Source organism: Phocoena sinus, chromosome 1, assembly GCF_008692025.1.
Source record: "Phocoena sinus isolate mPhoSin1 chromosome 1, mPhoSin1.pri, whole genome shotgun sequence".
Lineage (NCBI taxonomy): Eukaryota > Metazoa > Chordata > Mammalia > Artiodactyla > Phocoenidae > Phocoena > Phocoena sinus.
The window spans coordinates 18,312,316-18,326,360 of record NC_045763.1 but is presented as its reverse complement, the minus strand read 5'-3'; the positions used below and the strand labels follow the sequence as shown (position 1 = coordinate 18,326,360).

At 47.7% G+C, this 14,045-nt stretch overlaps 1 protein-coding gene across 1 annotated transcript in view; it reads left to right on the top strand.

Moving 5' to 3' along the window:
- Positions 1–14,045, top strand: part of TCEA3 (transcription elongation factor A3) — a 36,234-nt gene that overhangs the window by 3,159 nt on the left and 19,030 nt on the right. The window contains exons 2-5 of the mRNA XM_032622408.1: positions 2,138–2,200; positions 2,958–3,063; positions 3,544–3,679; positions 10,914–10,976. Of these exons, the coding sequence (XP_032478299.1) occupies positions 2,138–2,200; positions 2,958–3,063; positions 3,544–3,679; positions 10,914–10,976 (368 nt within the window). The remainder of the gene's footprint in view (positions 1–2,137; positions 2,201–2,957; positions 3,064–3,543; positions 3,680–10,913; positions 10,977–14,045) is intronic.

The window sequence follows — 14,045 nt, the reverse complement described above, 5'->3', positions numbered from 1 at the left end:
GGCGCAGTGGTTGAGAGTCTGCCTGCTGATGCAGGGGATGCGGGTTTGTGCCCCGGTCCGGGAGGATCCCACATGCCACGGAGCGGCTGGGCCCCGTGAGCCATGGATGCTGAGCCTGTGCGTCCGGAGCCTGTGCTCCGCAACGGGAGAGGCCACAGCAGTGAGAGGTCCGCGTACCGCAAAAAAAAAAAAACAAAAAAACACAAAGGTCATAAATACTCCAAAATCATCACTTCTTTATTATTTTATTGCATTTTACTGTCATCTATGGTCTGGAGGTTATTTACTTCTGTTATATCAATATGGTTTCACATCACATATCTCTTCCCAATACCTCCTTCAGGTCAGTCACAGCGTGTTGGTATCTTGACATTGGCCATGGGAGGAGTATTGACACCACAGAAATGGGCAAACACTACAAATCAATTTTTTTCCTTTGAGAACTTGTTGTTAAACATTGACCCACTTACCCGTGTTGGTATTTCATGATTGCACACGTCTAGCCAGACCTATGTCCATACCTACCTACATGGTTGTATATTGGGTCGAACCCAAAGGGCCTGAGTTTGAATCCCAGCTCAGTTCCTATTTCTCTTCTCTGAAAATGGGATAATGATTCTGTAAAAATGGGAATAGTAATAGGACCTACCTCATGGGATCATTGAGAGAGTTAGAAGAGATAATGCATGTAAAATACTTAGAACCGTGTCCAGCAGTTAATAAGCCTTTAACTAGTGATACATGCAGGCTTATATGCCCACAAGTTCACGTGCGCACACATCCGCAGGTCACACCTTGGAAAACAGACTATGAACCCAAGTTCTAAGGGAGGCTGAGGACTGACAGGGGGCAGCTCTTGGGACGTGGCCCAGGAAGACTAATAGGGAGGGGCTTGGTGGCTGGCAGTGCACCGTGGGACCAGGGCTCGGGCACACAGAACACAGTCAGCTGCTGCTCCCCAGGGAACCCATCTCAGCACCAGAGACCGGGGCTGGCTTCTAGGAAGTGGGTGGAAAGAAAGAGAAGGCTGAAATGGGTCAGGGGTTGTTCAGGGCCTGGCAGCCAACAGCTTTGCACATCCGAGTCTCCTTTCTTCCCCTCCCATTCTCCCCCCTGCCTTCTGCTTTCTGCTTTATTCATTCAGTCAGGGAGATGCTTCCTGAGTGATGAGTTCAGCATGCTGAACCCGGAGGTCTCAGAGATTAAACAGTCCTCTTCACCGGAGAGAAAAGAAAGCACATGTCCACACAAACACTTGTACATGACCGTTCCCAGCAGCTTTATTTGTAATTGCTGCAAACTGGAAACTACCTAACAGTCCCATTAACAGGTGAATGGATAAATTGTGGTATATACAGGCAATGGCAAACAACTCAGAAATAAAAAGGAGCTGTGGATCTGTGCTACAATGTGCGTGAATCTCAAAATGATTACAGAGTGAAAGAAGCCAGATGCGAAATTCCATTACAGTCACCTTCTATAAAATCCTTCAAAATGCAAGCTCATCTAGAGGGGTTGGGGGTGCAGCGAGGGATGTGTGGCAAAGGGGCACAAGGGAAATGTCGGGGATGCTGACTATGTCCTTATCTTGACTGTGGTGATGGTTTCAGGGGAGTATATGTATGTCAAAACTCATCCCATTGTAGCCTACAACATGTGCGTTTTATTGTATGTCAGTTATACCTCTATAAAGCTGTTCAGAAAAAGCCACAGTCCTCAACCTACAGACGTTCCCAGTTGGGAAGTGAGGGGAGGCATATACAGACATAAAAGCAGAAGCAATAGGCCATGAAGCAATTAATTTTAGAGGAAGAGATGGGGAAGGGAAGAGAATGCCCAGTGGAAGGAACAGCAGAAGCGATGGCTAGGGGTCAGGGTGAGTGGGTAGGGCTGGACCCTTGCTCAGAGGGGCTTGAACCCAGCTGGGTGGTGGGAGGTGAAGTTAGAGAGCTGGTTTGGGGCAGAAGCTTCTCCTTCTCTCCTGTTCTTCGACCACTTGGCTGCCTGTCTCCTGTCACTGGAAGAGTCTCCTCCCTACCTCCTGCCACCCTCCTTCCCACTGAGACCACACAACGGTCAGAGAGAGGCCTGGGGCAGACCCCACGGGCCTCAGCCCTCACCTTGTGGCCTCCCACAGGAAGGGGCCCTCGACCTTCTGAAGAAGCTGAACAGCTGGCAGATGTCCATCCAGCTACTCCAGGTGGGTGGGGATAGGCAGTGCCTGGAGTGGAGGGTGACTTAGTGGGGCAGGGAAAGACCCTTGGGGGGGAACCCTCCAAGGATGGGGTCTGGGAGGAATTTCTGAAAGGAAGGCGGCAGGATGGGATCTTGAGGTACTCTGGGGGTGGGAACCCAGGCCTTTAGATGATGGCAGGGTAGCTTCTAAGCCCTCGGGGCCTCTGGGTCTGGGGGAAAGACTGACTTGCTTTCCTTGTGTACCCCAATTCCCAAGGCCCTGGGCCTGTGGGATCCAAGAGGCCAGTGACTCAGGGAGAGGGAAAAGCCCCCCATTTTTAGATCCTCCATGTGTTACCCACGTAGCCCCCAAACTTTACCAGAAGCTCTTGGCCCTGAAAAATCAGCAATACCCAAGTTGTAGTAGCCAGAGCTGTGTCTTAAGCTGAAATTTGAACTCAAAGACACCAGGGGCCAGAGAATGGAGAGGAGTCCTGGTCATCAGCCAGACCCACCACCACTGCTCCAGCTTTTCACCAGAGCCACAGTTACCCATCCCTGCAGGGCGCTGGGCCTTGGGCACTGACCTCACTCAGGACAGCAGGTCAGGGCCTCAGTTATAAGGTCAGGGTTATTACCTCAGCCACAGGTCCAGGCTGGGACTCGGGAGAAGCTGGGCCAGGGGAAGGGGGTGATTGAGCTGGGGCAGGTCTTGCCAGTTAGGGCAGCCAGTCCAGTGGGTCCTAATTCCCAGACCGGCCACTAACCCTCTCGCTTTGCAGACCACCAGGATTGGAGTTGCCGTGAATGGGGTCCGCAAGCACTGCTCTGACAAGGAGGTGGTGTCCTTGGCCAAAGTCCTCATCAGAAACTGGAAGCAGCTGCTGGGTGAGAGGGGCAGGGTCGCTTGGGCCAAGTTTTCCTCCCAGCACCTGGATGGACGGTGCCCGGCTTATAACAGGCACTCAGTGTATGGTTGTTGAATGACTTAATAAGTGACAGATGGCCTCTAGTGGGACTGCCAGTGCTTGTCTAAACAAGTGGGAGATTTGTAGATGGGTGGGTTTTCCTGTACATGTTCCTATGTATATATATCTGTGTTCTTGTGTGTTTGTACATATCTGTATATACACATTGATATGAATATGTGCATAGGTGTGTGCAAAGGTCTTTCTGTCCCCATGTGTGAGCTTCGGTTTGCACACACATGTACATATCGGATATGCGCTTGTTTCTAAACGGGTATTTGTTGGGGGAGGTGGAGGCTATCTCAGTCCCTGACCTTTGCTCCCTCTTCCCCAGGTCCTGGGTTGGGCTGAGACAGAGAGTTAAGGAACAATGCTACCATTTTGTTTTTACACTCCCCAGCACCCCCTAAAGGAGAAAAAGGAGAGGAAAGAGTAAAAGCAAAGAAGAAGGAAAAAGGGCTTGACTCTTCAGATTGGAAGCCAGAGACAAGCCTTTCTCCACCAAGGAAAAAACGAGTGGAAGAGCCCAAAGACAGGTATTTTTTCTGGGATGGAGAGAAGGGAGCTGACACTTGTCACGTCCTATGGCAACACCTCTGTTTATATAACTTCATTTAATCCTCACACACCAGGAGGTGGTTATTGTTATTATCTCCTACAGTGCCCCCTCCAGGGGTCTTCTTGGCTCAACCAGATAGACTCACAAGACCCAAACAGGCCATCCCTGACATAGGCTTTGCCTAGAAGGATTCGGGGACAGGAGATGCACTGTGCCAGCAGGGTAGCCTCAGGTGTTTCTCATCACCAAGAGTTCTCACAGGGGACCACGCAGCGTCCAGAGCTATTCTCTGGCCCACCCAGGTGACATTCTCAGGTGCAGAGAATGAGACCACAATGGGTAGGAGCCCCCTGACTTAGAAGCCCCACGTCCTAAATCTTATAACAGTCCCATAGACGAAGTGTCCAGGATCCCAGCAAGGGCAATGACCACTTACAAGAGCAATGACCACTGCACTCAGGGTAGCCCAAAGGCCGTGGTTTTCCACTAATCATTTATAGTTCTTTCATAGCCCTTCCTGTCTAGACACAGTTTACCAATCAGTGCTCATTTGCACTAGAAGCAACGCTGCCTAGTAGTACAGCTGACGTTCCACCTTTGGCAGGGTTCCAGGTAAATGGGGCTAGGAACTTGTCCACAGAGAAGGAAAAGTGTTTTGTTGGCTCTTTATTCAAATTGCCAATTTGCGACGCAGAAGCTGAAGGTTGGGGAGCAGGGCCTTTCTCAATATCACTCAGCCATTATGTGACAGAGTGGGATTCCCGTCTTTGTCTGTCAGGCCCCCAGACCTCTGCTGAGGTCTCAACACCATGCCCATTCCCCTTTGCCCACCCCAGCCAGGGTCCCCCAAAATACATGACTTTCTGATAGACCCAAATGCCTTATCCATGACAGTAGATAAAAGCCTTCATGGATGGATTAGTAAGTCCTACCTATGCCCTGTGTGACTAGAAAGATCACTTAATTCCTTAGGGAGGGGGTCATCTAATAGATAAGGGGGTGAGACTAGATAACACTGAATGGTACCTGATGGTACTAGATAATACAGATAGTATCGTGATATACCAACATTTTTAATGTACATACATTTTTTGCCAAGTATATCCACTACAAGGTATTCATTTTAAGGAATTAATCAGATTAAACATACAGATGTTATGTTCTGTGTGTAACATTTTTCAACTGACATTTCTGAAACATTTTTTCCTCTGAACACTTTTTAAATGAATGTTTATTATAATTCTATGAAATAAGTGTTTTTAGGAAATGATGCTATAAGAGGAGTGTTTCTTGACCAGGAGGAAGATATACCTCCACCACACTACTCCTATTTTTAGTTGTAAAAATAACTGTGGGGCAGAGGAAATGCTCCGTGCTACTCTTCCCACAATGCACAGAATAGTCCTACACACCAAAGAACCATTTATTATGTTCAAAATGCCAATAGGGCCCCCATGGAGAGAATGGAAGAATATTTAATGACGTGGAAAAATATTCACTAAGTATTAAGTGAAGTTGTGTACTACATAGTGTACTATATAGTTTGATTCCATTTTTATAAAAATTAATTAAGTGAATTTTATGTACATGCATAGGAAAAAAGACATGAAGGATATATACCAGGATGGTAATAGTGATTATTTCTGGGTGGTAAGATTGAGAGGTTTTTTTCTTCATCTTTTTTTTTTTTAAGATGTAATTTTTTTAAGATTTATTTTTATTTATTTATTATTTATTTTTGGCTGCATCGGGTCTTAGCTGCGGTACGCGGGATCTTCGTTGAGGCATGCACGATCTTTCGTTGCGGTGCGCGGGCTTTTCTCTAGTTATGACGTGCGGGTTTTCTCTCTCTAGTTGTGGCGCTCAGGCTCCAGGGTGTGTGGGCTCTGTAGTTTGCGGCACGCGGGCTCTAGCTGAGGTGCGCGAGCTCAGTAGTTGTGGCACGCGGGCATAGTTGCCCCGCGGCATGTGGGATCTTAGTTCCCTGACCGGGGATTGAACCCGTGCCCCCTGCGTTGTAAGGCAGATTCTTTACCACTGGACCACCAGGGAAGTCCCTCTTCTTCTTTTTGCAAATTTCTGTATTCCTAATGTTTTCCCAATAAATATGTACCAATTTGAAATGAGAAAAAATAATGAAACCATCTTTAAAAAAACAAAATTGTATCTGTGTGATTGTAATTAAGAAGAGCTTCATATTCTATGTTTTACAATAAAATTTTTTCATCTGTTTTTACAATAAAATTTTTTCATCTGTATTGTTTTTTTCACAATGATTCTGTATTGCTTTTGAAATCAGAACAACAGTACTTTTAGGGCCTTCCTGGTGGCGCAGTGGTTAAGAATCCACCTGCCAATGCAAGGGACACAGGTTTGAGCCCTGGTCCGGGAAGATCCCACATGCTGCGGAGCAACTAAGCCCGTGCACCACAACTACTGAGCCTGCGCTCTAGAGCCTGCGAGCCACAACTACTGAGCCCGTGCACCACAATTACTGAAGCCCCTGTGCCTAGACCCCATGCTCTGCAACAAGAGAAGCCACCGCAATGAGAAGCCCACGCACCACAGCAAAGAATAACCCCTGCTCGCAGCAACTAGAGAAAGCCCACATGCAGCAGTGAAGACCCAATGCAGCCAAAAATAAATAACTAAAATAAATTTTAATAAATAAATAATAAAAAGTAGGAAAAAAAATCACTCACATCCCCACCACCCCAAAACAATCACTATTAATATTTTGGTATATGTTTTTTCTTTCTGTTTTCTCTTTGTTTTCTATAGTCATCATCAATTTTATAGTCTGCTTTTTAAAATGCAGTACTTGTCAAATGATTGTGTAATCTTTTGTATGTTCTATTCCTTTCATTTTGCTAATTTTGCAATTATATCCCACTTGGAGAAATCCTGATTGGCATTTAACTTTTCACATGGTGTGTTTGGTTTTCCCAAATGGGTTAGAAGATTGGCTGCCAGGGATCCTGTGAGCCACCGTGCCCAGCGTGGAGTGAGCATTTATTGAATACTGCTAGGCCCGGCTGTACCATTGCAGTCCCCTGTGGAAAATTCATGCTCTGGCTGGTCTGGCCATGTCTGGAGCCACTGTTTGGTTCTGAGCACCTTAGCAAATGAAGCCTCAGGATCTTGTGAGATGTAGTTGAAAGACAGAGGCTGAGGAGACCAAATGGGCTACGGGACTAATCTGTGGAATAGTGAGTGCAGATGTCTGGGAACAGATGGCAGCCTGAACACAGGTGTTTCCTTTTACTCTGTCCCCAAATCCCACCGAATGATCAGCAAAGGGATTTCTTTTAAAGGCCTACGAGGACAATAGGTAATGGCAAGGAGACGGTTGGAAAGCAGAAAGCCAAATTCTGGGCTGAACTTAATCACTTACACACACCCTTAGACTCTGAGACTCAGTATTATGGCCTAAGCGTCATTATCTCACTATATATAAAATGTACGTGCGTGTGTGTGTGTATACATACACATATATATATCCTTCTAGAATTTTTCCTATGCATTTACCCATGAAATACTTATTGTATTCATAAAATGGAATTAAACTCTACATTCTATTTTGTAGCATTTTCACATAATATATTTATTTATTTCAATGGTGAGTCACATTTTTATAAAAAGTTTAGAAAGTCAAACACAAGAAGAAAATAACAAATAACACTGTTAACATTTTGATGTATATCTTTCTCATCTTTTTTAAGAACATAGAGTTGTATTTTCTTAATAAAATTGGGACCTCACTGTATGTACTGTGTTGTAACCGGCATTTTACAGATAACAACATCCTGGGGCATTGAATTGTTAATGCCAGCTCACTTTTCACAGCTGGAGCTATGAGATGAAGCTGTCACCATGGCTGAGCAGACAGTGGTCCCCCCACCTTGCTGGGAGAATCTAGTGGGCAGGGGTCCTATTTCAGCTCAGTTGATGAACTTCCTTTCTTTTTAGTTTTCTTAATGACAATTCATTATCATTATTTATTATATAAACAGTATAACCACATTAGTAAAATGTAAAGTAAGAACTTAAAATATTTCTTCACAGTTTGCCACTTCTGACAAATGAAACAGCTTTCATTTTCTTCTCTTCCCTCCCTGTCCTGATCTTCTTACATACATAATTTCCCAATTCCTGTAGGCAGAGTCTACAAACTATTACGTCCCTGTTCAGTTATCTTCCTAGTATATTCTAGGCATTTTCTCATGTTCCTGAATAGTTTTCATAATCATTTGCAAAAACTGCGAAATATTTCTGGTTTGTTCTGAAAGGAAAAGCAATGAGGAAGGGCCAGAAAATGGGGAGTCTCGGGAGTTGTGGGGAGAGGCTCACATCTTCCCTCCTTTCTCCCGCTGCAAGAATTTCAGCTTCCGGCTCTGCCTGCACCTGTCCATCCCCATGGGGCACTCGGGGAGGAACCCTGCAGAGGAACTCCCAGGGCCCCGTGCGGGACTGGAGGGGCATGTGAAGGAGGGTCTCTGCCCCTCTCCCTTTCTGCTGCCTCTCCCTGTGTTTAAGCTGGGGCAAAGGTCCAGAGCTGGATGAGTCTGGTCCACAGGATAATTAGAGCTGGCCCCTGAACCTTCCTCACCCACTGTCTCCCGGACCACCTGGAGGATGAGATGGGAGCTGGAAATCCATGCAGGAACCTTGCATAATCTGGAAGACCAGAAATCAGATACCTAGGATTATGGAGTATGGAGGACAGCTTTGTGGTGGGAATTGCTGTAGGGATGTTAATGATCTAAACTCTTCTTCCCAGCTAGCCCCCAAACATAGGTCCTTTACTCTCCATTTGACAGATGAGGGAACCGATGCTCAGAGAACATGACCTGCCCAGGGGCAGGACTGGGATTACAAGTCAAGTCGTCGTTGCCTCCCTTTTTAGAATGAGAAATGTCATATATGTTTGTATGCGTGTAGAAAAAGATTTGGGAGGAAGGACATTAAACCTAACAGTTGTTACCTCTGGGCAGGTTTCTTTTTCCACTTTTTTTTTTTTTTTTTTTTTTTTACGGTACGCGGGCCTCTCACTGCTGTGGCATCTCCCGTTGCAGAGCACAGGCTCCGGACGCGCAGGCTCAGCGGCCATGGCTCACGGGCCCAGCCGCTCCGCAGCATGTGGGATCCTCCCAGACCGGGGCACGAGCCCGTGTCCCCCGCATCGGCAGGCGGACTCTCAACCACTGCACCACCAGGGAAGCCCTCTTTTTCCACTTTTTAAAATATTTCTTTACTGTTCGACTTCATAGCATTCAGCAACAAACATTTATAGAGCACCTACTGTGTGCCAGGCACTGTTCTGTTCACTCGGGAGAAGTCAGTTGAATATATTAGATTGGGCCTCCCAGAAGCAGACCCTGAGACACGGATTCAAGTGCAAGAGGCTTATTTGGGAAGTGATTTCAGGAAATGCAGACAGAGGAGTGAGGAAGTGAGACAGGGAAGGGAAGGGAACTGGCACAGGGTGCGTTCGTGGGCAGGTAACTGCCCTGGGTCACCAGGGCTTACATCCCGCTGGAGAGCAGTGGAGAACACACCTCAACTCACCCTCTGGAGGGCCGAGGAAGCTGGGGTATTTGCCCACCTATTTCCACGTGTCTGGTTGAGGGCTGCTCCTGGGGCTGACTCCCCAGCACTTCCTGCCTACCGGTCTGCTGGCGCTGGCTGGCATGGAGAACTCCCTGGGGCAGAGGCCCAGGGGATTTTGCAGGAGGAAGCCCTTGGGCCCCAGTGGACTTGGGAGAAGGAGTGCCCAAGGAATGACGTGGGCTTAGCAGAGACAGCGCTCACCGCAGTGAACAAAACCCACCAAATTCTGCTCTTTCGAAATTTACATGAGAGGTGCTCGGACAATGCATAAAATAAGTAAACAAATAGTCTGTTAGAAGGTGATACTTGTGCTGGAATTAAAAGGAGAGCTGGGGGACTTCCCTGGTGGTGCAGTGGTTGGGAATCCGCTTGCCAATGCAGGGGGCACGGGTTCGAGCCCTGGTCTGGGAAGATCCCACATGCCGTGGAGCAGCTGAGCCCATGTGCCACAACTGCTGAGCCTGCACTCTGGAGCCTGCGAGCCACAACTACTAAGCCCTGCGTGCCGCAGCTACTGATGCTCGCGTGCCTAGAGCCCGTGCTCCGCAACAAGAGAAGCCACCGCAATGAGAAGCCTGCGCACTCTAATGAAGTGTGGCCCCCGCTCACGGCAACTGGAGAAAGCCCGCGTGCAGCAACAAAGACCCAATGCAGCCATAAATAAATAAATAAATAAATATTTAAAAATAAATAAAAAGGAGAGCTGGGTAAGTGACATGGGGAGTTACAATTTACAAGCAGATTAAAATGATAAAACCAAAAAAAGGGGAAAATGCATTCTACCGTATAAAGACTGGCTACATGTATTTTGGAAAATGGGGGGAAACTTTTCCCTTCTAATCCCATCACCCTGATATAACCATGGTTAGCATTTGGATGTATTTTCTTTTCATCTTTTCCCCTCCTAAGCATTACTTTTCTTGCCTGACTTAAGACACAGTATGCATCTAAATGTGTGCCCTGCTTTTTTCTTTATCTTTTTGGCCGCACTGGTGTGGCATGCGAAACTTCCCCAACCTGGGATCAAACCCGTGCCCCGCTGCCGCGGAAGCACAGAGTCTTAACCACTAGACCACTAGCAAAGTCCTGTATCCTACTTTTTCACTTGCCGTTTTAAACCCAGCTCTTCTAGCTCCAAGGCCCACGTGCTTCTCTCCTCCTCTTAAGGTGCCCACAGGAGAGTCTGAAGCTGTTCTTCTCCAGCTCCTCATGAGAATTGACAATCCCAGGAATTCCAATCCATTGATTCCAGCTAGCCAAGGCCTGCCTGTCAGCAAGGAGGAAGGGCCTGCTGAGAATTAGTTATTAATAATTAGTAACATATGACATAACACGTGTAACATATCTGACACGTATTAGGTGCTTGGCAGATCTTGGTTTCCTTCCCTCGTATTACTTCATTTAATGGAGGGTAGGGGAGGGTGACCAGCCAGCACCTCCCGGAGCTCTCACTCCCAGGCGGCTGTGGCCCAGGTGGGCTTCGTCATCCTCAGCGCAGCAGGCCTGGCTCCAGGATGCCTTCTCTCCAGCCTCTGAGCTCTCTAGACCAGTACTCATGCTAGCCTACGAGAGTATCTCATCTCCAGTTTCTTTTCTTTCAGGAGAGACTCTGTGGACTCCAAGTCTTCGGCCACCTCCTCTCCAAAAAGGCCATCGATGGAAAGGTAAAGGAAACCATGGACTTCTCCACCCCAGCAGTCCTGTTCAGCATGTTTGTCTCTCTCTGTTTTACTGGAGGAAGCCCGAGGCAGGGGAGAGGAGGAAACGTCATATCTTATGTTGCCTCTGATTTCTAAGACCACACAGTAAGACTCGGTGGGCCTCTGAATCAGAGGTGTGGCTCCTTCACTGGGGTGGCTGACCAATCACTATTGCCCCATCACTGTTTGGGGAACATTCTCAAGGTCAAGTCGAACCCAATGAGAAGAACGGGTCTTGAGAGACTGTACCTGGACTGGGATCTCAGGGCTTGGGCAGAACTAGTTAGGGTATCTACCCTAAATCATCAAGTCACTCATTCATCAAATATTTATTGAGGGCCTACTATGTGCCAAGAACTGTTCTAGGTGCCAAGGATATAGCAGTGAACAAAAGAAACAAAAATCCCCACAGGCATGAGGCCTATTTTTCTCATGGGGGAGACAGGTAATACATATGATAAGTAAATCACACGATGGTTCAAAAGGTGATAAATGCTTTGGAAAACAATAGGGCAGAGTGAGGGGGATTGGGGAAGGATGGTCACTGCAGTGGTCAGGAGAGCCCTCGTTGAGGAGGTGAAAGAAATTAAAGGAATTAGCCTGGCAGACATCGGGGTCATTCCAAACCAAGTGCTCGGAAGTGGGAGTGTGCCTGGCAGGGTCAGGGAGCAGTGAGGTGGCCAGTGGGTCCGCAGTGAATAAGCGAAGGGGGGAGTTGGAAGATGGAGTGAAACAGGAGCCACTGGAGGCTGCTGAGCCTGGAAATTCTATGACCGAATTTATCAGGATCCCTCTAGCTGCTGTGCTAGATTGTTAGGGCCAGGGGCAGAAGCAGACAGACCAGCCAGGAGACTGTTTCCATAATTCAGGCAAGATATGATGGGGGCTTGGATCAGAGTGGCAGCAGTGGATGTGGGGAGAAGTGGGGGACCCCGGGTATATTCTGAAGGGAGAGCGGTCAGGATTTTCTGACGGACTGGATGTGGGGTATGAGAGAAGAATACGTGACAGGATAACTCCAGGACTTTTCACTTGAGCGTCTGCAAGGATGGCGTCGCCATGGATTGGTATGGGGAGGACTGTGTGTACATCAGGCTTGAGGTGGGAGATCAAGGGTTCAGGTTTGGATATGTTGGATTTAGGGGTGTATAAATCATTCAGGTGAAGAAGTTGAATAGGCAATAGCTTAAACGAGGCTGGAATTCAGGAAGAAATCCTGGGCTGGAAATATAAATTTCAGTCATTAATGTGTAGATGGCATTTGAAGCCACAAACCTGGATGAGATCACCAAGGAGAGGTTGTGGATGGAGAGAGGAGTATGAACTGTCGTCCAGGAGGGAGGTCAGAGGTCAGAGCAGGAGAAGCAGGGCGAAGGGAGAGCAAGGCAGACCAGGAAGTGGCTTAGAGGTCTATCAAGGCAAATGATTAAGGTCCAGGGGCCGCACTGGATGCTGGGATGACCAGAGGGAGTGGTAAGGGTGTTGGCTTCTAGTGGAGCATGTGTGGGAGCTGCCCAGGTATGTTAGGCCTAACGCACCAGTAAGACTGACATTGGAAAGAAAAGAAGAGGCGCAAATATTAGGTCGTTTAAGGTTTCATGAAGATAAAACAGGTCCGGGATGTTGATGGGGCTGCTGTGTTGCATCACCCCACCCTGGCAGCCGAGTGCCAGCTCCAGCCATTGAGTGGAGGCTCTCTGGAGTGCTTGGAGAGCGAATCTGAGGCTGCATCCTACGTCAGAAGAAAGGAGTTTTGTAGTCAGTTAGCAACGTCTGCCATGGGTGAGGCCTAGGAATTGAGGCTCCAGCATCATTCTGGTTCTAAAGCAGCCTCTTCCTGGCTTGCAGACAGCCACCTTCTCGCTGTGACTGCACATGACGGAGAGAGGGAGCTTTCAGTCTGTGTTCTCTCTTCTTCTTCTTCTTTTTTTTTTTTTTGCGGTACGCGGGCCTCTCACTGTTGTGGCCTCTCCCGTTGCGGAGCACAGGCTCTGGACACGCAGGCTTAGCGGCCATGGCTCACGGGCCCAGCCGCTCCGCGGCATGTGGGATCTTCCCGGACTGGGGCACCAACCCGTGTCCCCTGTATCGGCAGGCGGACTCTCAACCACTGCGCCACCAAGGAAGCCCTCTCTTCTTCTTATAAGGGCATTAATCCCATCATGGGGCCCCACCCTCGTGACCTCATCTAAACCTAATAATCTCTCAGAGGCCCCGCCTCCTTATACTATCACTCTGGCAGTTAGGGCTTCAACATATGAATTTGAGGGAGACACAAACATCTGGTCTATAATATAATGTAATAATGGGAGGGAAGAGAAGAGCACTACTGGAATTGAGTAGGCAGGGGCCAGAGATGCTAAATGTCCCGGATGTGAAGGACGGCCCTGCATAAAGAAGGACTGTCCTATCCGAAAATGAAGCACTGAGCACTAACCCATTTCTGGGTTCGATGTTATAATAAACACGTTTGGCATTTGTGTAAGGATTTATACCTTCAGGCTCCTCTCCTTACTTTGCCTTGTGGCCTGGAAGTCTCTTGGCACCCTTCCCATAATGCATTCTTTCTCTGAAGGTCAGTCAAGCAGAGTATGTTTGGCCTTCCAGTAGTTGTGCCATTTCTTGCTGGTTCAGTATTGGGGGTGGGCAACCCAAAGGAAGAGAAGCAAGTCTTGTGAATTCACTTTATCCACTCCCCAGACTGTTTCCTGCACTCCCTACCTCTCTATTTTATCTTTCTCATTCATTCATTCATTCAACAAGCATATTTGTTGAGCACCTTCTTGCAAACTCAACATCCCGCAGGGGTCAAGGGCATGTTTACACACTGGGTGACTAGTGGAGAGTACCTGCCCGTCTGAAGGGGATACCCGCTACCCAACCCCAGCTGGTTGATGCTTTTATGGAAATGCAGGCCCAGAGTGCCATGCCTTCCAATTTTTAAAGGAAAGCTGGCCAATTCGATTTTCATAAGAAACACTCAATTTTATATATTGGCAACATATTCAGATTTTTCTAAGACACAGTAGGGCA